This window comes from Zootoca vivipara, chromosome 7, assembly GCF_965207765.1.
Source record: "Zootoca vivipara chromosome 7, rZooViv2.hap1.1, whole genome shotgun sequence".
Classification (NCBI taxonomy): Eukaryota; Metazoa; Chordata; class Lepidosauria; order Squamata; family Lacertidae; genus Zootoca; species Zootoca vivipara.
In genome coordinates, this window is record NC_142590.1 from 51,925,606 (window position 1) to 51,950,233 (window position 24,628).

The 24,628-nt window shown below is 42.8% G+C and overlaps 1 protein-coding gene across 4 annotated transcripts in view; it reads left to right on the plus strand.

The window, feature by feature from the left end:
* The window catches only part of SCUBE3 (signal peptide, CUB domain and EGF like domain containing 3), a 109,793-nt gene that overhangs the window by 21,135 nt on the left and 64,030 nt on the right, over nucleotides 1–24,628 (plus strand). For all 4 annotated transcript variants that reach the window (XM_035123443.3, XM_035123441.3, XM_035123442.3 and 1 more), the window contains exons 2-4: nucleotides 1,933–2,055; nucleotides 4,067–4,192; nucleotides 20,790–20,924. In XM_035123443.3, the coding sequence (XP_034979334.2) occupies nucleotides 1,933–2,055; nucleotides 4,067–4,192; nucleotides 20,790–20,924 (384 nt within the window). The remainder of the gene's footprint in view (nucleotides 1–1,932; nucleotides 2,056–4,066; nucleotides 4,193–20,789; nucleotides 20,925–24,628) is intronic.

The window sequence follows — 24,628 nt, forward strand, 5'->3', positions numbered from 1 at the left end:
GCCCCAGATCATGTACCTTTTGACTATTCTCTGGGCCTTCAGACCTAAAGCGTTGAACACTCCACCGACAATGCCTGGATTACAACCAGTAGAGGAAAAGCTGTAAAGGCTGTCATTCACAGAGCTTTATTCAAGATTCAGGCATGACCCAAATCTGACCATTTACCAACTGAACCACATCCTGAGCAAAGCCAGAGCTTATAGTTGTTATTAATCATGTTATTTCCTGAAGGACCTGAGAACAAGGGGTTAGTCACTGTACTGTTGAGGCTTGGAAGGAGCCAGGTGAGCAATCTTAGTAACAATGCTCGGTAGAAGGAAGCCAAAAATTATTCACTTAGAAGAGGCCACAGTCATCTGTACTCACCACTAACTATGTCTCCTGCTGGCTTTGTAGATTCACAGAATTGTAGTGCTGAAAGAGACACAAAGGCCGTCCAGTTCAGCTCCATGCAATGAAATGGAATCCTCTATACCAGATCATTCTTCAGAGATTAGCCTCTGTGATGGAAGAATGTAATGTAAATTATAGGATTCTACAAGCAGAGCAGAAAGAGTCATAGTGAACCTTGCCAGTAGTATATGTGCCATAAGGAATACGTTTAACAAGACAAAAGCTGCATTCCTCTTGCTGAGAATCTTGCCATTGATTCCCTTATTTGAATACTATTAATTGCACATCATATTTATATTTATTACATGCAAACTGCCTGATCCGATAAAAAGTTAGGTGTGTCTAAACCCATTAAACTCAGTGGATTTACCGGTAGATACAGTATGCCTAATTGTTGCTAATGTCAGGCTGAATCCCCCCCCTTTGCTATATAATAAACACAACAATTCAAAACAGTAGCCTGGTTTCTTATTAAGCTGAGATGTGCACAAGCTTTGTGCCCACTCAATTGGTGTTTGTACTGTTCCTTCCCTTTTCACATCTTGGTGTATTGTGATTAACCCAGGAAGTTTCTGTCAACCATAGATTCCCTTTACATAGGGATGGGAATCTATTGTTACCATTTTGGAACAAGGCAGCATCTTAAACCAGCTGCAAACTATGGTTTGTAATCCTAGCATGTGCAAATCCTGGTAACCATAGTTTCCAGTTCAAGTGTAACAGGACACTATGGTTAATTCATTCAGGAAGTGTTGAATCATGCTGTAGGTGCAGGCATGGCCAAACTTGGCTCTCCAGATGTTTTGGGACTGCAACTCCCATCATCCTTAGCTAACAAACAGGACAAGTGGTCAGGGATTATGAGAGTTGTAGTCCCAAAACATCTGGAGGGCCAAGTTTGGCCATGACTGCTGTAGGCGAAATGAATAGGAGGTGCAAGGAGGAGTGTGTGCTTATCTCAGCTAATTAAGATGTGTTAGGTACAGAACATCTGATTTGCAGCTCTCTTGTATCAAATGCTGTGCTCTAATATAGCATACTGTTTCATGTAATGACTGGATATTAATAGCTTATGTCTGATATACTGTTAGATTGACTAATGTCATTATCTCTGTAATGTATGAATTCTGAAGCCATTCCCTTTTATTTACTTCTGATTGTGCTCACCAGTGTTTAGCAAAGGCTAATTTTGCAGCAGCCAAGGAAACCAGAAGAGTAGGAGGCATTATTCATTTATGTGTGTGATTTTGTACCCAAACTTCACCACTAAGTCCCAGGGCAGAATTACAACAAAGGTTTGCTGCAATGGGTTTTTACCACTGAGGAAGGTTTTGTCATAACCCTGGAAACTGACCTATTGCTCCAAAATGCGACCACCCTGGAGCACAATCCTGATGCCTGGAGAGATTCAGCTGATATGCCTGCTCTTGTGAATTCAGTTTGCAGGCTTCCCGAGATAAAGGTTCTCTGGTGTGTTTAATGAAACTCAGTAACTCAGGCTTTTATGATGTCATTTCCCCCCTCTCTTTCATTTGCAGATATTGACGAATGTGTTGATGGGACTGACAACTGCCACATTGACGCCATCTGCCAGAACACTCCCAAATCTTACAAATGCATCTGCAAATCTGGCTACACCGGAGATGGAAAGCACTGCAAAGGTAGGGAGAATAGGTCAGCCCATTGAAGCAAAGATGGGGAGGAAATGCTTGCACGCTCTTTTATGCGGAGGGGCAAAAATCCATTATATTTCAAAGAGTTTTTTATTAGTTGTGTCTTAGCTGCAGTGAAGTTCCTTTTGGTGTCTCTGAAAAATGTGAAGATCACTCTGCTACATTCACAGCCAATGTGGTCAGAATAATGGCTCTTCCACATGGTTTTAATTTCATTTATTAAGCTAAATAAATGGATTATTCATTTTGTGTGGGGGTGAAACAGCATAGGGCTACCAGACTGCCTCTGGTTAGGCACTGATGAGGGAGAGGCTTGCTTAGCTTTAATAAGTATTCTCAGATAGTTTCAGGGCCCTAGAGAATTTGGTGAGTTCTGTTTCAGCTTTCATTATCCTCCTTACCACCACTGTCAGATGCAGTGATCTCCGCTGGTCAGCGTGGCTGAAAGAAACTTGCCCATGGCTATGGTGGACTGTGTGTACCTGTGTTCATAACAAGGGTGCTGATGTGTGGGGTTCCCTTCTACAACACAGGGACCCCACTTACGGAACATGCCCTGAAGGGTTTGTGGATCATAGAATGATAGAGCTGGAAGGGACCATGAGGGTCATCTAGTCCAACCACCTGTAATGCAGGAATCTTTTGCCCAATGTGGGGTTCAAACCCATGACCCTGAGCTCTCGTGCTCCACCAACTGAGCCATCTCAATTTATGTTCATTATGTTTGATAGCTTCTATTGATATACAGTGGCTTGGGGAACGGCTCTAGCTCCATGGTTCAGTATCTGCTTTGCCCGCAGGAAGCCCCCAATTCAATCCCTAGCACCTTCAGGTAGGGCTGGGAAAGTCTTCCTTGTCTGACAGAAACCTGGAGAGCTGCTGTGAGTCAGTGTAGGCAGTACTGAATTGGTTGGACCAGTTGTCTGATTCAGTATAAGGCAGCTTCCTGTATCCCTGTAACCAGTGCTATTTTTCTAGAAAACACACACCATGAACCTCCCTTGTTCTCTTATAATGGCAATGGTGCCCATCTTGAAAGGTGCTGGAACTGAGTTCCAGCTGACAAAAAGCCCTGCCTGTAATCTACCTCCCCATTGATGTGGAGGCCACTCTTGAACAACCATAAGCCCTGACCGCTGCAAATTGGGAGATATTGGGAGCTCTCGCACCAGCCAAGAAGTTCTTAAGCTCCAGCTGTGACTAGAAACAGGGTGGCCATCCCGCCCTGAGGCTCTAATTAAACTGCATCTGTCAGGAGGAGGAGTGAGAGGCAAGGAGAAGGAATGGAGTGAAAAGTAAGGAGGGACAGAGGACAGGGAAGAGAATGGTGGGAGTGACCAGGAGCCAAGGGCAGGCAAGGAAGGGATGGTGTGGTGAGGAGGGGGGGAAAGAAGCAGAAGATAGTAGAACAGTCAAGGTAGAGGAGAATGTGGGGAAAGGTGGTCAAGCTGATGCTCCCTCTTACTCTGAGACACCCCAAATAGAAGATGAATAGTCATCAGATGTTTCTGTGGAGCACCCCTTTCCAAAATTAAAAACACTCGTTTTAAAAACATTCTTAAAAGACCAACACCAACCTATTTTTTGCTTCTTCCTTATCCATGCAGTCCTTGCTTGCAGTTTTGACTTTTGTTGGGTGTCTGGTAGGCTTTCAGTCCTCAAAAAGGATTCTTCTTCATAAAAGGGGCCACTTCTCCCTCTGGGGTGCTGCCATAGCCAGAAAGTGATGGGACTCAGGAAACTGGAAGGGGACCACTTTCTGTTTCCTGGTAACTTGCTTGCATTGGCAGCACCCCAGAGGGAGAAGAGGCCCCCTTTTAAGGGTAAGAGTGTTTCTGAAGTCCTGGTTTTACGCTTTATTCCAGTGCTGCGGTGTGGAAGGACCCACCCATTCCTCTGCTGATGGACAGAAGGGGGGGCTGTCTAAATGTGGGTGGGTTGTGGCTATCTGAGTCTCTCTGTGTGTTCTCCATTCTGATGTTCTCCATTCTGTGTACAGATGTTGATGAATGTGAGCGTGACGACAATGCTGGCTGTGTCCATGAATGTGTCAACATCCCAGGGAATTATCGATGTACCTGCTACGATGGCTTCCGCCTGGCACATGATGGCCATAACTGCCTTGGTAAGAGATTCACATATTGTCAAACTGTTTATATTAAAAACATATAAAAATAACAGTGTAAGATTTGCCGGATAGACTTCCTATTTCAGAAGCAGCCTGAAACAAGAGCCCTCAGAGGTATGAATATTTGCATTCTGGATCCAAAAGTTGAATTCTTTCTATGAATTGCTGAGTGCAACTTTTCTGACTCAATTACATTGGCAGGAAGGTGTCCTCCATAAATTCTTTTTTTCTTTTTCTTTTTTGTCTATCCCATCACTGTTATGTATTTGGTCATAGAGCTCTGCCTTGTTCAAAGCAGACAGAGGCAATGAGCTCTGAAATGTGCACTGTATCTGCTGAAGCATGCTTTCTTAGAATCCATTTGAAATATACTTGGAGTCGAGAGTGAATTTCATGCTCTTTATTCAGCTTGTAGTAGCAAAAGGAGAAGAAGAGAAGAATGGCTCTTTCCCCAAAACGTCTGCTTATATACATTATTCACACATTGGGCCTTGCGTGATTGGCTACTTCAGGGCTGCTCCTGCAGGCCAATCAGGTTGCTGATTCACTTCCACCTGGAGCTGGATTGGGTGGCTCCTGCGGACCAATCAGACTGCTGCATTCTGGATCCTATTGATCTAGGATTCAGCTCAGTACATAACACCATTATTTATTCTTCTCTTTTGCACTGTCTTACACAGGCATCCCCAAACTTCGGCCCTCCTGATGTTTTGGACTACAATTCCCATCTTCCCTAACCACTGGTCCAGTTAGCTAGGGATCATGGGAGTTGTAGGCCAAAACATCTGGAGGGCCGCAGTTTGGGGATGCCTGGTCTTACATATATCCATTGGAAAGATGAAAAGCATATTGGCCCAGAACTACAGTTGAAATGCAGCAGTTTCCCATTTCTGCTGACTCTGCCATCACGTGGCATTGCATAAACACCCCAGCTGTGAAGTTTTGCCGCAGGGTAGATTGATTCTCTATCTCATAGAGAAATACAAACTTTTCTGAAGTGGCTTCTTCTGTCAGGGTGAAGATTAAAGATCTTTAACACTTTCCAGGGAGACAGAGATAAGGCAGCTGGATTTATTTTCCAAACAGCCTATGGAGAAAAATAATGTTGGTGAATAAAGCTTCTTTTGTCTATCATTTTGTTCCAGTGGAGAAAAGTAAGGGGTGGGGGAGAGATGGTAAAAGTTAATCTATGTTGAGTGAGTGCCTGTTATAAAAGCTTCTTCCTTTCCCTGCCTAAGTTACAGTACGTTAATATCTTTAAGGATATTGATCCCGGTTATACTTCCCCATGTAGGAAAAGATGCTCTGCTGGAGCCTGGGATTGCCTGCCACTTCTGCATCTTCTACCCCAGGCGTGAGAAAGAGAAAGTGCAGTGACTAGTACCCTTGAGCATTCAGCTTGAACCTTTGTGGGGTAAACTCTGGGAGCATCTCGGTCCCTAATTCAGACGCTCCTTCAGCTCTTGTTCTAGCAAGTCAGCAGGGCTACAGGTTTTCCTGAATACCGTCAGAGGCAGCATTCCTAGAAATGTTGCCTGTCCGCAGCAAGTCTTGGCGAGCCCCTGGATTCTGCCAGCTGGCAAATGGATTGCCTGCCTGCCAGGGTGACTCACCGAGGCACTTGCACAGGGATGAACAAAATCATTAGACTTGCAGGCACAAATGATGAGAAGAATTTAATTAGGGGCTACAAAGTGCTTTCTTTTCCCTTTTGATTTCTGTGTTTTCAGGTGTTGTGCACCACTTTGGTTTGTACACTTCTGGAACACATTGTAAAACAACAAAGAGGAGTGTATGAAGCATCGGGTATGGAGAACCTTTGGCCCTCCAGAACTACTACTCACATCAGCCCAATGTTCGGAGGTGATAAGTGCTGTAGTTCAGCAAATCTGGAGGACCAAAGGTTTCTCACACCTGTCCTAGATAGAAAGCATATGCACTGCCACTGAGTCACAGTGGAAATGGAATGATTCAACTCCCCCTTCCCCAGATTATAATTATCAAAAGGGTTTCCATTCTGGGTATGCAATGTGTTACTCACCATATGTTGTTGTACTACAGCTCCCATCAACCTTAGCCAGCAAGGCCAGTAGTCAAGGATGATGGAAGTTGTTGTCCAGCAACATGTGGAGGGCACCACATTGAGAAACCTTAAAAAATCACAAGCTTGAAAATAAAGTTGTTAAAGCTAGTGCTATTTTTCTAGAAAAAGAGGTGCCAGAACTCACCATGTTCTCTTATAATAACAGTGGCACCCACCTGAGAGAGAACTGTCATTATATACATATAGGGTGAAGCAGTACCTTATCCCACAGGATCTAGAATGTCATTGGGTTGCAAAAGTAGCATAGCCAAATCTGAGTTTGTCTCAATATTGTCCTCCCCACATGCATGAGAATTTTTCTGAAAGGTGCAAAAGGTCTAGATTGCTGACATCACAAATCCACCTTCACACCTCTCATAGTAGCAAAAGTCTATACAGTATTGCTCTCATTGCTCATCTGTTAGGCCAAAGCTGCTTTTTAGCCCTCTGTAACCAAAAACCATTCACACACAGAAATGTAACTGTTCTGTCCTGGTTGCCACACAGTTACTAAGGCTTGAACTACAGTATTTCTTATTAAAGTTGATACATTCTTTGGCAAAGCTCATACAGTAATTTATATTTTCAATCCAACTGGGTTAAGAACACAATTTAACTTTTAAAAAGGATAGAATAGATTAAAGAGGTTTGATGCATGTTTTTAAAAGTATTATGTGTGATTATACCATAAGCACAAATGTCTCTAATAAACATTAACTTACTAGGTTGCCAAATATACAAGTTGGCCCTATTCCACAGTTGCCTGCTTTCTGCAGCTATATTGGAGTATTTTTCTGCAGGAACTGTTCTGTAAAACTTTGCTGTTAAAGCCCTGTATACTATTTTTGTTGTGTCTGGACATACGAGTTTAAGTAAAAACAGCAGCAACAGCTGGGATTCTTCAGAGTTATTTAAACACTGACATTTCATCAGTGAAATCCTGCCCCTCCCACCCTCACTGCCCCAGGGTCTCATGTTGAAAGATTGCAATCTCCAAGTTATATATTTCAAACACATTTTTTGGGGAAATTGCTGACAGGGGAGGTAGCTGGCTCTGAATTCTTACTCCCATGCAGTAAATCTGTGAGTGGAGAGCCGCTGATGGGATGATAGCAGTGCACAAGCCTTGAATGATTTTCTCCCCTTCTGCCTCTTGTCAATTTAAGGAACTTCCACACCAGGTATTTCTGCACATTTGCAGTGCCCAAAGAACTTTTTTGAGGAGGAGGAAGACACAATGATATGCTTGAGTTTTATCCCATTTTCCCTCTTCCTGGAATAATCTGATCAGTACTGATGTAAAAACTCCAAAGATGAGGCTGTTTCAAAATCGAACTATTCAGTGTTTGGAAGCAGTTTGTTTCTAAACTGTTATGTGATGTTTCTGGAGGGTGATTCCTAATGCCACACCGCCTTGGTTCCTGCTTGGCATAGCTAGGCACACCTGAGCCATTTTATTTCTGGGAGCAGCTATGGGAAGGTTGTTGCTTTTGCTACAGAGATGGCAACCTTGCTCCATAAGGTATTTTATTTTATTTGTTTTTAGTATTGTCATGGAATTTGCATATCATCAGAAAACCTAGCCTGGAATTTATGAATGGCCCCTGTCTACCTTTCCTCACTTGGTTCTATAACATGAAAGCTTTTGAAGGTCTGCTGCTCTTCCTTGTTTGATATAACTGCACTGATATTGGCATAACCTGGATGAGCTGTGTTCCCGTTTGATACTTTGCAGATTCTGCTGGCTTAATTGCCTGCTAGCTTAGAACAACCTTGTTCCCACTAAGAACACAAAACCGGCCTTTTTTTTTTTTTACTGCCATGCATAGCTGCCAAGTTTTAACTTTTCTCGCGAGGAAGCCTATTCAGCATAAGGGAAAATCCCTGTAAAAAAGGGATAACTTGGCAGCTATGATGCCATGTAAACAAAAAAGTTTGCTTATAGTCAGAAAATATAATAGAGGAGAGGTTTTCCCCTGATTTCGAGTACAGCTACTTACTATGGCTGAGGTAGGAACAATGGGCAGAACTTAATATGAGAATCAAGAGCTGAGATTCCCAGTGCTTTGAGACTTCGTGACCAGAGGGAAGAGTCGGCGGAAGAAGACTGGAAAAAATTAAAAGTTTATTTAAAAAATAAATGTAAGATTGGAAACAATTAATATAAGATCTGGAAGTATATGGAGGTTGTAGAGGAGGATTGGTCGAGAATTTACAGATATCAAAATTCTAATATGTGTTATAATTATATTGTTGCGTTAGCATTAGATATAAATGTCAAGGTAAAATTGATTGGTATGGTAAGGAAGTAATAAGAGATATTATTTGACAGTGAAGTTAAGCAGAGAATAATATGTTTATATAATCTATAAATAAGATTGGAAACAAGATGTAGAAAGTACTAAAGAGGATATACATTGTAACGCGGTTGGCAAGTACTGGAGGAAGTCAACAATGTAAGAACATATGGTAGATAATTAGAGTCTTTTTCTTTTTCCTTTTCTTTTTTCTCTTTTTTATTGCTGTTGTTTTGGTTTTCTATATTCTTTTTTGTATGCTTGTATTCATTTTCAGGTTTGTGTTTTTTGTGTTTTTTTCCTTTTTGTATTTTTAAGCTTATAAAGTAAAAAATTATTTCATTAAAAAAAAGAGAGATTCCCAGTGCTTTGCAGACTTTGTAATAATCTGCAGCTTCCCACAAGGATCATTTAACATCTTTAATATATCTAAATATCTAACATCAGTTGCCCCTGCTGCTGTGTGGGAGCTCACCTCTTTTTCCAATTAGCCCTGCTGTGGGCGGATGGGGGGGGGCAGGTTTTCCTCCCAGTGTAGAAGCCCCAGGATCCTGCTCTACTGACACAGGGTGAGCCCCACATCTGACCAAACAAATGAGTTAATAGCAAACATGATGAGAATCATAATATGGGGAGGAAGTGTGCAAATAAAGCCCAGGCCAAAACAAACCTTCAGCCTCACTTTGGAGAGCCTGAGCTCGCCTTGATCCGACAGTATGTATGAGCCACACTGTTGTCATTCATTTATAAAAACAAGAGATATCAGTGCTCAGGTTTGCTTGGAAATCACACCCCAACATGTTCGCCTTTCCCCACTCCCCACATCCAGATGCACGGGCATGGTGACTGTGGGGAATAATTGTTTATTTTACCGAGACAACTTAAATATCCTGCTATTCCAATGCACTTGCATTGTGCAGGGTGTCTTGCAAGAAATTAAAAACAATCCCATAAGAAATAAATTCCATAAGGAATAAAATCAACAGCATAAAAACAGAAACTAGCTTGGCAGATAAAAACAATTTTAAGCCAAGCATCATTCTACCAGATAAAAATCAAACTGCCAGAAAAGGAAAGTTTTAACCAGTCATTAAAAAACAATAAGAGGGGTGGGTGTCAACAAATCTCATGGGGTAAGGCGGATACGACCACTGAGAAGGCCTTTTTATTTTACTTTTTGGTTCTGTCCACTTGTGCCTCAGCTATGGCTGGGACATAGAGAAGAACCTCTGCAATAGATCCAAGCCAGATAGGGCAGGCATAGGCAAACTCGGCCCTCCAGATGTTTTGAGACTACAATTCCCATCATCCCTGACCACTGGTCCTGTTAGCTAGGGATGATGTAGTCCCAAAACATCTGGAGGGTTGAGTTTGCCTATGCCTGATTTAGGGTTTTAAAGGGAAGTAGGGTTGTTTTTATTGTTGTTCTGTGCTTCTTACTTGTCCAAGAGTTTTTTGTTCTTTATTGCATGTTCATTCTTATTCTCTTGCTACTCCATATACTGTACTTGAAATCATCTTCTGGAAGATTTGTGGGTCCGTCCCCCAACTCTGAATGTTCAAATCAGCCTTAAAAACATACCTCCCCCCATTGGTTTTTTAAGATAGGTAATATAACTAACCATATTTTATCCCCCTACAGACCCATGTGTGTGGGTTAACAGACAAATTAATCAGCCTATTCCTTGTGTTTAAAAGCATGGGGCTGAGGAGAGTTTAAATCCCATCTTAAGCAGTTTGATTGAAAGCATAGAAAGAAATTAGTGGTTAGGCCGATCACCCCCTTTCATTAACCCGTTTATCAAAGAAACATACTACAGACTGCTGCAGAATAGGTGTAATACAGGCATCCCCAAACTTTGGCCCTCCAGATGTTTTGGACTACAATTCCCATCATCCCTGACCACTGGTCCTGTTAGCTAGGGATCATGGGAGTTGTAGGCCAAAACATCTGGCGGGCCGCAGTTTGGGGATGCCTGGTGTAATATGACCCCATGGGTCATATTGCCAACTGACACAAAGCACAGTGCACATTCTCAGAGGCACTATTTCCCCACCGTTCAGACTATGTTATAAGAAAAACGGATAGTTAATCTCAGAAGATTCCAATGCATTATTTGATTTAGGGCTCATCTATGCCTCTGTTTGTCCGACCATTGCCCTCTGGGGAAACCTGCTGTTTACCTTTGAATAAGATCAAACAGCAAATTGCTGTTTGTTCCAATTCAGTAGTAAAGAGTGTGATTTCCAAGGGAAAGCTATGTGTCAAATGCAAGACTGCCTAGAAAGCTTGGGACCAGTGGAAAACTGCTCGGAATCATGCTTTCTAGGCACGGGACAAGTGGAAGTGTGAGTGAGCCTGTATTCTAGTTGTAAAAGCAAAGCTGGTGAATATGCATTCTCCATTAAGAGAGATTGATTCATTTCTGTAGTTTATGACAAGACCTAGAGCAGTGCCCAGACAAGATGCTAGAGTGGCTGGGAGCTTGTTTCTTTTGAGCAAGAGGTACCAGCTTCACAGGTTTCAGTGCTGGAACCTGGTGCTAAAAGCAGATTGCTGTGCTGAGTTTAAGAACAACAGCAGCAAACTGTGTTTCCCTGTATACAATCTCCTGTCCACTTACTCCCTTTGTATTCTTTAGGCTTGCTATGCCAGGTATTGCTTTGACCCACACATAAGAGTGGGCTTTTGATATCTTGTAAGTTTGAAAGAGAAGCAAGGGGGAAAGGATAATTCTGGAACTATCTTCAAATCCCCTTGAAGTGGGAGAAATGAGCAGGGCAGATCTAATTCCAATTAGTGTATGTGGGGAAATTGCTAGTGAGCTTATTATGTGAGGATTATTCATGCATAAGCTTTCCATTAAACACAATCCAGTGGATGTGTCGTTCAACCCTAAACTCTACAGTTAAAACATCTGGAAGTAGCCATGGGTGGGGCAATTCTCCTGCTTTCCTTTCCCATTATATGGTGAGTCCAAGAAAAGAAAGGGAGGAACAAAGAGAGGCTGAATGGAAGAATAAATATTAAGTCAGATTCATGTTGAATATGGTTTTTGGCAGAAGCGACAATGGGAACAGTTGTCAGTGCACCTGTGGTATCTCTCTCCCCCCCCCCCCCAGGCTCCATATGACACCTGCTTTCCAGTTGAACACTTGAAGGAGGAAGAACAGAAATATTGAATTGGTTCTTTCTTGGGAGGACAAGTGAAAGATTCACTCTTAGTCTTTTTGCATCTTGTGTGAGGACTGAAGCAGCAACACCACACATTTCGGCCCACAGCGAAATGCATGAGTGTGTACATATCACTATGGGTTGTTTATGTTTCCTTGGACATCTTATGCTGCATTATTATGAACTAATCCAGTAATTTTGGTTATTATTTTAAAGATGCTTTTATGGTAATGGTTAACGTGATTTGTGTTAGCCTAGTTTGTTTTATGTGGGTTTAATGTTTTAACACACCTTTGGATCAATATGATGATGGGTGGGTTTACAAATCAAAGGGAATCAATCGATCAATGTACAAATGGTTAAATGGCCACCGACTTGATAATGTCTTTAACATGGAATTTGGCAAATTCATGGAGGATAAGGTTATCAATAACTACCGTATTAGCTGCAATAGCTGTTGGAGGCACAGTGCCTCTTTGCACTCAGGTCCTGTTTATGTGCTTCTTGTTTGGCATTATGAGAACAGGATGCTGGACTAAATGGGCCTTTAGTCTGATCTGGCAGGGCTACTCCTATGTTCTTAGGTTCTATGAGACAGAAAGATGATGGAGTACAGAGGAAGAATTGATTCCATCAGGCTTTCCTCTCTAACATGTCATTCCACACACCATTTTCATAGTCCGGTTTACTGTACATCAATAAAAACCAAGTTTTTAGTATAAATAGCAATCCAATCACTAAAGGGGCACAAAAGTGTACAACAGTAATGTTCAATGCAATGTTTTAAATGCAGCTTTTAGAAAACTGGTAGCTTCAGACTATACTGCTACCTTTTCTCATGACAAACCTGGGTCATTTCCTTCTGGTTTCTGCCTCCTGCAGAGCTGGTTTATTAACAGTTGATTTCAGGGAAGCTGAGTAAGAACATTGACATTTAAAAACCAAGATCATTAATTTACTTGGTCTTGGCAAGAATATTACTTGGGACTAGTACAGTAGGAATTAAGTGGCTGGGCTACACTTCTTCTAGATATTTCTCACATCCATACACACTTTTCTTACAGTCATCCAATCAAACTTGTAAATCCATCTTCTGCTTCGTCTAACTTATCAGAGAGACATTAATTTCCTTAGCTTGAGGATCTCACCCTTCAAGCAGATGAGAGAAGAGAAATGTAACTGTGTTCTGTTTATGTTCTGAAAATGCAACATGGCCTAGTGCAGGCATCCCCAAACTGCAGCCCTCCAGATGTTTTGGCTTACAACTCTCATGATCCCTAGCTAACAGGACCAGTGATCGGGGAAGATGGGAATTGCAGTCCAAAACATCTGGAAGGCCGAAGTTTGGGGATGCCTGGCCTAGTGGTAAAGATATCAGTGACACATTTGGGAATAAATATATCTTTGGAAGTATGTAAACAATGTCTTCCAATAGCTTAGAAGAGCAACATTTAGCTCATAGAACTCAATGGGACTTACATCTGCATAGAACACAAGCTTCTTTTCTCCTGCTCTGAAGGGTAGGACCTGAACCAGTGGATTCAAGTTATAAGAAAGGAGATTCCAACTAAACTTCAGGAAGAACTTTCTGACAGTAAGATCTGTTTGACAGTGGAACGCATTTCCTTGGGAGTTGTGAAACTCCTTCCTTGGAGGTTTTAAAGCAGAGGTTGGCTGGCCATCTGTCATGAATGATTCAGTTGAGATTCCTCCATTGCAGGGGGTCGGACTAGATGACCCTCATGGTCCCTTTCCAACTCTCAACAATTCTATGATTCTATTAATTGCATAATAAAAGGTTGATTTATCATGTTGTTGACTGAGAAGGGGAAAGGAAAGACTAATTTAAGGTCAGTAGCTGGGAGAAGCATGAGTTGTTTAAACCCTATTTGGGTTTAAAATAGGGAAGCAGAAAATGACTAAATAAGGGGCCTGAAGCTGAGAGAAATGAAAGCCACTTTAACACACTCCAGACAGGAGGACCTATACTGATTGAAAGGTGCAGTCCTAAGCACCCTTTCTAGGGGTATGTTCCATTGAACCAAATGGGATTCACTTTGGAGTAAATGTATTAGGCTCTTGCCCCTGGCTTGCATGTTACAAGATTGTTGCAGGGGGAAAAACCCTGTATTAAGCGTTGAGTGGAACCATTGTTTTAATTCGTCTTCCAGATGATTGTGGAGGAGCTTTGCCCTAGCAGTACTAAAGACCCTATTGTGGAAAGATCTACAGAACAGGCTGAATTCTGTATTTGGCCGCCTTCCTATTCTATAATATGGGAAAGAAAAATGTGTAGGTCTGAGAAGGGTATTACAGACTTGCCTCTCCCGAGACTTGTGGAAGTTTTTTTGGAACTTGGTTATTGCTAGAATAAATCCCATTATCATCCTTTTCTTTATCCCTAATAAGATTCCGAGTGACCTTTTGAACCAGAACAGGAATTTGAGCTGTTGTCCAAATCAAAGATGGGAATCTTTAGTCTTTTGCCTGCCTGTGTTGCCTTTAATAAAACAGGCATTAGGTCTGCCGTCTCACTTTAGCTACTGGTTTTAACCAGCATCTTGTCTTTCTTGGGTTGACTTCAGGGAAATTATGGTTTCTTTATCAGTAAGAGTTTTACAGACAGTTATTGGCATGCAAGGGACTTAATGTGCCTAAGATAAAAATCACATTATTGAGAAAACACAGGAGCACACATGATCACAAACACACAGTCCTTTCTGCCTTGTTGAAGCCATCGGACTTGATCTGGCTATGGCTTAATCTAGCTGGAAATATATATAGCTCCTTTGCACAAATGCATATGCAGGATGTATGTTTCTCTTGATCTTTTCTACCACAAACTGATTTTCCTTTATTTCCCTTAAGGTTGTCTCTATTGTATCCATGGACAGTTTTCTCCATTGAGCACTGATACTGGGATGGGATGGGGCACGGTTCTTTTTAGAACAAAAGCTGCAAATTGTGTGATCAGGAGAATATTGTCTAGGTTAAATATGAGCAGTGGGAGGCCCTTTTATTATCCAGATCAATTTCCCCCCATTAACCATTGAAACAGCTTTCTAGCTAGCCTCTATTGTCCTAATCGTTTGGACAGGTACAACAACCCTGTGAGGAAGGATTGCTCTTTCTTCAGATTTACAGATGGGACGGTTGCCTGAGGCCTCCCAGGAATTCATGGCACGGGTGGGACTTGAATGCTTCTTGTTGGCAATTTGTGAGCTCAGTGCACCCTCTCTTTGTTTACAGCTCATTTAATTGTAACAAGATGGGACTTGAAATCAGGCATCCAGGTCCAAGTCTGTCTGCTAAACCAGTTGCCTCTGTGCTAATCTTGCCACTGCTCAGAGAATAGTTCAGAAAGGGAAGTCCTATTTGGGCTTTCCCCTCTATGCAGCAATTTGTCTAAAGGGGGAGAGCTGGCTGGCCTCACACCCACCACCATATCCTGCACCACGCTTACCTCTCCCATCCTATCACTGCTGGGAATGCCTGTAAAAAGCGAGCCTGCTGTATGCCTACCAGTGGCTACCAGTAATTAGGAGCTGTTGTCCATTGTGGGCCTTAAGCAACCATTGAGGAAGAAACAGGAGTCAAGCTCAATAGGCACTATTGCTGCTGTGTAGGCAAAAACCCTGACAGACTGGGAGACCTTTATCTTCCTTCCCGATCACAGAAGAGCCAATGGCCTTCTGTGGATTCTTTCCCCTGGCCTGAAGCTTGATGGCTCACCACAGAGGGTGGCAGCACACAAACCATGGGTCTCTGATTTTAGAGTTGGCAACTTCTGACGCAACCTCAGCTTGGATTATGAATCTTTCTTAGCCCCCCAACTACTGATTACTTTGCTATGAGGTTATATGGACAGGTGAAAAGGATATTACTCGTTCCCAGAATATTTGTCCATGCATAACTGCCACATTTTGTGGCGATTTCCCTTACTTTCTCAGTTGGTATGAATATATTTGGTTCTTTATGGATATTTTTGATGGTGGAATGGACTCTCTTGGGAGGTTGTGGACTCCCCTTCCTTGGAGGTTTTTAAGCAGAAGTTGGATGGTCGTCTGTCATGGATGCCTTAGTTGAGATTCCTGCTTTGCAGGGGGTTGAACTTGATGCTCTTGGGGTCCCTTCCAACTCTACAACTCTACAATTCTATGATTCTGTGTTCCAGAACCTGGAAGATCATGAGGCAAGACTCCAAAAAACACTGGTGCTATTTTAGAATATTATTATTTGACAAATCATTGAGGAATTTCTTTTATTCTAAGCCATTTGCCACATTTCCCCCCTCCAAGAATTCTGGACACTATAGTTTATTAAGGGTTGCTGGAAATTGTAATTCTGTGAGTGGTAAACTACAGTGCCCAGAATTCCTGGAGGCAAATAATATGCTCCAAATGTGCTTTGAAAGAACACTGTGTTGAACAATTTGGTTAAGCAGTCATTAAAATGTTCATGTTTTGGGATAGAATCTTAATAGTTGGCAATGGTCTGCCAGACGCCATGCATGACAGTGCGTTTGACTTTTCTGTGCACATGAGCTAGTTTGTGTGTTTTAATTAGCTCCTTAGACATTTGTTCAGGTATCTGATCTGAAATTCCTTCTCTCTGCATGCTGTCATCGACCTGCTATTCTGACTTTTCCGCAGTCCGCTCCATGGCCCCACTGCTGATGTCCGAAGGGCTCAACTTCCCACTTAACTGTTGGGCTTCAAACGCTCGAGTTCACAGGAGGTTTTCTTTGGCACTGGGCCTCTTGCCTTCTCTCTCTCTCTCTCTCTCTCTCTCTCTCTCTCTCTCTCTCTGTGTGTGTGTGTGTGTTGAGAAATGAGTTTGCTTGTATTTCTCTTCTGTACATTAGGTGAGGGATCCTGAGAGCAAGAAAATGCACCTTTCTCCTGCCCGAGGCACCAGCTTAGCACTCTACTTGGTCATCCATGATAACTTGAAGGAGAAGGTGTCTATTTCTAGCCACCAGTATTTCAAAAGATCAGACGTAAAGTGGCAGGCAGATACTGGATAAGCTTTCACAATAGGTTGAACCACGGCCGTGATTAGATCTACATGGAAACTCAGTTATTTTTGGTTATCCAAAAATTGAGCTGGAAACTCAGTTATTTTTGGTTCTCCAAAAAGCATTGGATTAGAGATTATTAGTCAAGAAGGAGACATTGGAGAAATGGCAGCTTACAGAAAATGGTAGTTTGTTGGACTGCAGGCAGCAGAAATGACAGCCAGGAAGAAGATGTACGGTACATTAGTCACACTTAATATTAGTAATATGTGACGTTCTGGTCTTGAAAAGGACATAGGACAAGCAGGAAGTGGTGAGCAACAATAGTTACTGGGGGCAGGGGGGGATGTGAGACACACCATTAAAAAGTTTAAATAGTTAAGACATTACCTTAGATAAGAGATGAGTAAGAAGAAATGTGATTGAATGATATGAAGTTATAAGTAGCTTAGAAAATGTGGCCAGCAACTAGTTGTTAATGCTTTCATGTTACCCTGTTGCCAAATTCGTTCGCTGGATAGGTGGGTGTAGAGTAGACACAGCCAACCAGCTCAGAGGCTGCTCCTGAGGGATGATGCCATTCTGCCCTCTGGAGCCAGTGTGGTGTAGTGGTTAAAGAGCGGTAGACTCGTAATCTGGGGAACCGGGTTCGCGTCTCCGCTCCTCCACATGCAGCTGGGTGACCTTGGGTTGTCACACTTCTTTGAAGTCTTTCAGCCCCACCCACCTCACAGAGTGTTTGTTGTGGGGGAGGAGGGGAAAGGAGATTGTTAGCCGCTTTGAGACTCCTCAGGGTAGTGATAAAGCAGGATATCAAATCCAAACTCTTCTCCTCTGGAATACCTTTGTCAGAAACAATCCAGATCCTTATAATATAGACATTGGAAGCAGACCTCCTAGTGCAAAAAAAAACCAAACCCCAGCAATACCCAACAGAAAGAAGCCTTTAGGGCGGCTCCCACTTACTCTCCGAAAGCAATGCCTGCTGGTTCAGAAGAGGTTAGTGCAAGTTGTCATTTTAATGTTGACTGAGAGCAACACCAGTGCTGGGAGGGTGGTTCTGTGGCTCTGCTCCACAACACCAGCCATTCTTTCTTTAAAAAAAAATATTATTGAATTTTCAATTTTACAAACATAACAAACATTTTACATACCATTGAATATGCAGTGACCTCCCTCCCTCTCCTTCCTTGGTTACATTTTAATTATATTCTCTTCCTGCATATTTTACTAAAACCATTTTTGTCCTCCATTTTTACATCCCTCAAACAATAATGACACTGTTGAATTTATCTTAATGCTGCCAGTGTTTTCAACTGTGTACAGTTACGATACTTTCCATATAGTCACTAAATATTTTCCACTCTCCTTGCACAGATCCCCTTTCCTTTGTTCCCTTTAATGGCCCATCACCCAGGCAATCACCTCATCAGGAAACTGGCTTGGCTTATATTTTAACACTTGCTGGATCCAGCGGTTAGAAGGGTCTCAACATACAGGCTACTCCCCTCCCCCCACCCCAAACTTACAACACTATCTTTTAGCACCCTGGGCTCTGCCTGCCTAAAGTACTAGTGTAGGGAAGCACACAGCAGTATGTTTTAATCAGGCTAACAAGTCTTTAAAGCATTATGCCATGTTTACAGCTTTGTTTTATTAAATCAAAATAGACAAGTGGACAAGAGCTCACAAGAGTGGATTGGTTGTGTGAGGTTCCTTAAAATTAATGAGTTCTGAGCAGAGGCTTCTCTGCTCCAAATAACAAAACATCTGTTAAGTTCTGGGCCCTTAAAGAAGCCAGAAAGAATGGGAAAGCTGCTCTGCCCAAGATTTTGAAAGTCTTGTGTTGCTTAAGGTTCGTGCCTTCTCTCTCAGAAATAAACAACCCCTCCCCACAAAACCAACCCAACTTTTTTCTACTTTTCTTGTAAGTGAAGCCTGTGTCCTTCTAGGCAAAACTGCAGAAATGGTGGCTGTTTTTTTTTCTGGTGCTGTGCTGTGTCCTGAGTTGCTACCAAGCGATTTTTGGTAACCTTAACACCTTGGCCAGCACAACAGCTGCAAAGGTGCACCAGACCTAAGAAAACAACACTTGTAAAAGTGTTATCCTTTCCACTGACCAATCAGGGAAGTCCAGGATGTGTTTGAAAATAAGCCATAGAGCCAAAGAAGGGAATTGTGTGTCTGGCTTGGGCTGAGGTTAATTGCCAGAAGTGACACACACAGAGAGAATCTATTTGCACACAATGTAACCTCAGTGAACTTCATTTTTTCCATGTCACCAAATAAAATGAAACCTGTGCATTTTCTTTGTGTGTGTGTGTGTGTGCATGGGCATACCCAGGATCAAAGCTAGGGGGGGGCACACCAGCCACACACCCAGCCACGCCCCCAGCCACCCGATTGGCTAGCTTGCAATGACATGGCCAGGATCACCCCCAGGAGGCATGGTCAACGTCCACGCCCCCCAGAGGAAAGGGGGCCGTTTGCAAGGCAGCACACGGAGCCACCTGCGCTTGCACTCCTGCCTCGCCCGCTCCTTTAATGGCAGTGGTGACTAAAACAAGGCAGCAGCAGCTGCCTTCGTTGAATAAAACATGGACCTGGACCTGGGCTAACTTCAGCCCACACTCTTTCAAGTCACAGCGAGCACAGCACAGAAAGTGCTGCCCCACAATGCTCCACGGCACTTCACGGCATACATGCAAATGAAGTGCCGTGGAGCATTGTGGGGCAGCACTTTCTGTGCTGTGCTCGCTGTGACTTGAAAGAGTGTGGGCTGAAGTTAGCCCAGGTCCAGGTCCAGGTTTCGTTCAACGGAGGCAGCTTTGCTGCCGCTGCTGCCGTTTCGCTTCAGCCAAGCAGGCTGAGGCGGAGCACAGCAGGCAGCGTCCCTGCCTGTCCTCTCCAGCTGCCCTGCTTCTAGGGGGAGCAGCTGCCCCATGCTGGGTACGCCCATGTGTGTGTGTGTGTGTGTGTGTGTGTGTGTGTTAAAGGGACAAGAGGGAACGTTAGACATGGAACTTAGTTTTACAGCAGGCTGCAGTTGTGGTCTAATCCTGGCACAGAGAGGTGCAAGTCAAATGGGCCATAGGGAGGAGACAGGCTGGAGATTAGGTACTGAATCAGGCAAACAGAAGCCATGGTCCAGAGACATAATCACACGTGGCCTGGTGGCAACATACTGGAGCAGCCAGGTGGGGCAAAGCAAGGGAGTCTAATGTGCTGCTTGGTTCAATGAGTTGCTCAATATGAGGAACTGGCTTCCATGGACAGGTTTTTATAAAGTCTGATGTGTCTCTGTTAGCTTGTGAGGTTAGCTGATTGGCTTCAGGCTATGGAGGCAGCTGAAAGTACTTAGCCCAGTAATGCAGCCTAGGGGGTGCCCTTGCCCCACAGACCTTTGGCTGGCTGGCTGAACAAAACACTGAAATGCAATGGGTAAACAATTACTCAGAAAATGAATTGCAGCAAGTAAACAATGGTGTCATGTGGATGAACAAAATAATGGCAGTTTTTTTGGGGGGACCGGGACCACTCCCGAGTCTCCACATTGTTTTTGCCCATTGAAACAGTGTTCTGTACGGTGTTTATTAATGCTGGTCAGTCACTATGATCAACACCAGAATTTGTAGGGAAGAAGGGTTTATAATGCATGGTGTGTCTATTGATAGAGGATAGGGCACCCAGTATTACATGAAAGTGTGCCTAAGAGTGGCGCTTACTTTTGCCCATGGGAAAGGTAAATGAATGTACTCAGGAAGAACACTGGATTTGGGTTTTATCCCGGTTTCTTTGTCCCTGGTGGTCCCAACCACTAAAGATCAAGGCATCTTCTATCTCCATCATCTCCATCCTCTATTCTGTTATTTAACTGTGCTAGAATGTTGGGTCAGTTTAATGGAATATTGGAAACTGCTTTTTATAAAGTGATATGTTTATATACTTTGATGTCTTTCTGCTGTATAAATAGTGTGATGTAAGCATCAGACTCTCATTCTCTCCTTTGCTTCCCAAAACAGATGTGGATGAGTGTGCAGAGGGGAATGGTGGCTGCCAGCAAACATGTGTCAACATGATGGGGAGCTACGAGTGCCACTGTCGTGATGGCTTTTTCCTGAGTGATAACCAGCATACCTGCATCCAGCGCCCAGAAGGTTGGTCATTAACGCCTATATTTCCTGCCAGGCATGTCACCCTCTGCCTCTATTGGATTTTAAGGTTACATAAAGAGATGGATAAACATCTGTCTGGGAAATATGAGATGTCAGATTTGAGTGTGTCTTATTATATTGTTGAGTACACTCTAGCTTACAAGTTGGGCCCTTTCCAATATCACTCCAAACAGTGATGGACTGATAGCATCAAACTGGAAGTCAAGGCCAAAAGGAGGCTGGGGTAGGCTAGCCACTCACACTGATTTTGCTTCTCTGTCTCGGATTAACAGCGATCATCATGGGGATGGTTCAGTCCCAGTCCCCATATGAACTGCAGGTTTTAATATACTGATTAAAAGCATTCGTCAACCACAAAACTTGGAAGTGCCCCGAGTTAACAGCTGATTGTAGTCTTGGTTGGAGAGCCCAGCTCTTTAGCTTAAGCTGCAGAATTCTCGAGACTCTCTGCACTTAATATATCACATGTTGTATTTTGTCTCTTGGATACAGATGTGCTAATAAAAACAAATGCATTTACAGCGTAATGTTAATAATTACTACTCAACCATTTACAATCAGGGCTATTTATATGAAGTGCCAACTTCTTTGGGATATGAGATGTCAGAAATCATGTGCATGTGTTTAAATGATTGTTTTAAAATCATTCACCCTACATTTACACTTCTCTAGCCACATTGGGCACTACAGTAGTGGTGATGCTGTGATGAATATGCGTTACGTTGGAAGCTGGCAGTGGGCAGTCAATTATACACTTGATTCATCTAATGTGAAGTTTGCACTGAACTACTGTATTTATCCCACATGATCAACATGGCAAATTGGTAGTTTGAACTGATACTCATACTATGCCCATCACAGTGATATCTAATCATTACCATGACATCATCCATAAGCTTTGTAGAAGAGTTATGATTTATTGTTTTTCCTTAAAGGAAAGAAGAAAGAACGGCTGAATTAGCAAAGTAGAAAAATTGCTAGGTCTCGTAGCTATACCTACGGTAGATTTACATAAATACCTAGATTTACATAAAGTTTTTGGAGTGTTCAAAGCATTTCACAGTTTTCTGTGAAATTTATATATCACTTGATGGTAAGAAACAAAATTCAATGCGGTTGCATCTTGTCATCCTCACAACCACCCTATAAGAAAGATCAGTAAGGGTGTTGCTCTCTTATTGAAGTTGGGGGAAACTGAGGCTGGGAGAAAGTGACTTCTATAAGGCTGCTTAATGAGTTCATGGAAGAGCTGAGATAAATATTAGGTGTCAAGGCTGACAGCTCTCAGAGGTGAGCCAAGAGCAGGAAACTTTGAGTTGAACCAGGGTGACAAAGCCAAGGGCCAGGGCCAGAGTTAGCACAGAAGCACACCAGAGCCAGGATGACCTTGCTGCTCATGCAAGATCCCAGCCCAAACGGGAAGTCTTCCTAACCTTTCTTGTTCAGGAGGGCCCAAAGCCCAGCCTGGGTGGATGAAGCCAGTCTAGAACAGGCTTCCTCAACCTCGGCCCTCCGGATATTTTGAGACTACAATTCCCATCATCCCTGACCACTGGTCCTGCTAGCTAGGGATCATGGGAATGGTAGGCCAAAAAATCTGGAGGGCCAAGGTTGAGGAAGCCTGGTCTAGAACCTGATAATACTTCACTGCCAGAAACAACTGCCAGCTGCAGTTCTGATAGTTAACTGCTTGGGGCAACTGCCTGCAGAACAAACAGTTCTCAGTTGTTAGCTCTGACAGCTCTCTGATATGTAGTTCAGTCTCATAGCCATTCTGCTAGATAAGCTCTATGCAAGCAGAGCAGAAGACTCCAACATCAGCTTTGTCAGGAACAGGCTCATCTGTGTTTGATGTTGACGGTCAGGCTTAGTTTTGTTGGAGACCATGTCAGTTGGAGAAGCTGCAGCAAAACCAGACAAGCTTTTTGATGCAAGCATCAAAGACCTTTCAAAAGCCTGCGAAACTCTAATGCCAAGTAGAGGCAGCTAATGCATATCCCTAACAATTTACCGAAGTAAAAGAGGGAAATATCTTGCCACAACAACCCACAGGACTCGCCTTTTCTTGTCATTTCTTGTGTCTTGGTTTTACCACCTCATCCTTGGCATTTATTTTCAGTTGCTTGGAATAACCTCTAAGAAAAGCTAAAAAGCCAAGAAAGAAAGAGTTCTTGTTTTTGCCATGAAATTTGCAGTCTCCAGCTGGCAAAGGATTCTGTTTTGATTTGTCTGTCCCCCCCAATCCCTGCTTTAGCCACAATAGTTTATTTCTTTGGAGTTTCTGTGCACCTGGCACAATTCAAAATGGTCTGAATTGATTGAACCATGATCTCCTGCATTGTAATCCTAGATCTGACTCCCGCTTCCTAATGATTAGAGTGGGATGGGGGACCTGTGGCCCACCAGATGTTGCTGTTGTTGGACTCCAATTCTCATCAGCCCCCAGCTAGTGTTGCCAGTGGTCAGGGATTGTGGGAGTTGCAACCCAACAACATCTGGAGTGCCACAAGTTCCCAGCACTTGGATTGTTTTGGTTTTTTTAAAATTACTTTCTTGCTAATTATTGACAATTCTTTTCTGCCTTGCGCAGGCAAGGGATAGCGAGAGTGCTTTTGTTCATGTGACGAGCTGATTTCATTTACATATGTAATTTCTAATACAACATAATTGCCCTTTGAGCATATGTATTTGTTATCTTCTGGGCAAGATAACAAGGCCAGCAAGGTTGTGATCCATAAGAAGCAAACAAAAAAATTCCTTCAGTAGCACCTTAAAGACCAACTAAGTTTTTATTTTGGTATGAGCTTTCGTGTGCATGCACACTTCTTCAGATACACTTCGACCCAGACCAACACGGCTACCTACCTGTAACAAGAAGCAAACAGTAATCCTCAACTCTTGCAGTAGAGCAGGGGTCAGCAAACTTTTTCAGCAGGGGGCTGGTCCACTGTCCCTCAGACCTTGTGGGGGGCCAGACTATATTTTGGAAAAAAATATGAATGAATTCCTATGCCCCACAAATAACCCAGAGATGCATTTTAAATAAAAGGACACATTCAACTCATGTATAAACACCAGACAGGCCCCACAAATAACTCAGAGATGCATTTTAAATAAAAGGACACATTTTACTCAAGTAAAAACATGCTGATTCCTGGACCATCCGTGGGCCAGATTTAGAAGGTGATTGGGCCGCATCTGGCCCCCGGGCCTTAGTTTGGGGACCCCTGCAGTAGAGTAAGGAGAGGAATTTCCTCTCAAATGGAATGCATGAATAGTACTGTATCAGGCTCTGGTAGAAGAAATTGTCCTCATGGGGAAATGATCTAATTAAAAGGGAGAGAACCTTCCATACGATTCATATGATTCAAAGATACAAACCTATCATAGGTTCATGGAAGACGATGGTTTGCCATAATGTGCAAATGAGGTCAGTGACTCGCTTCAATTTCCTCTTTATTTTATTTTTGGACTCTCTCAAGCTCAGTCCTTCTTTATCCTCTTCCTCTGGGTAATTTGACTGTTCTTTGTCCTACAATATTTCTGATGGTATCCTCACAAAATCCAGCATCTGTTCCCTCCGTCTTTCAAATTTTCATATAGCTACTTCTGTTTACATGTCTGATCATTGTCTTAAACTCAAACGATAGAAGTATAGTGTTTCTCACTTTTATTTCTTCCTTGTC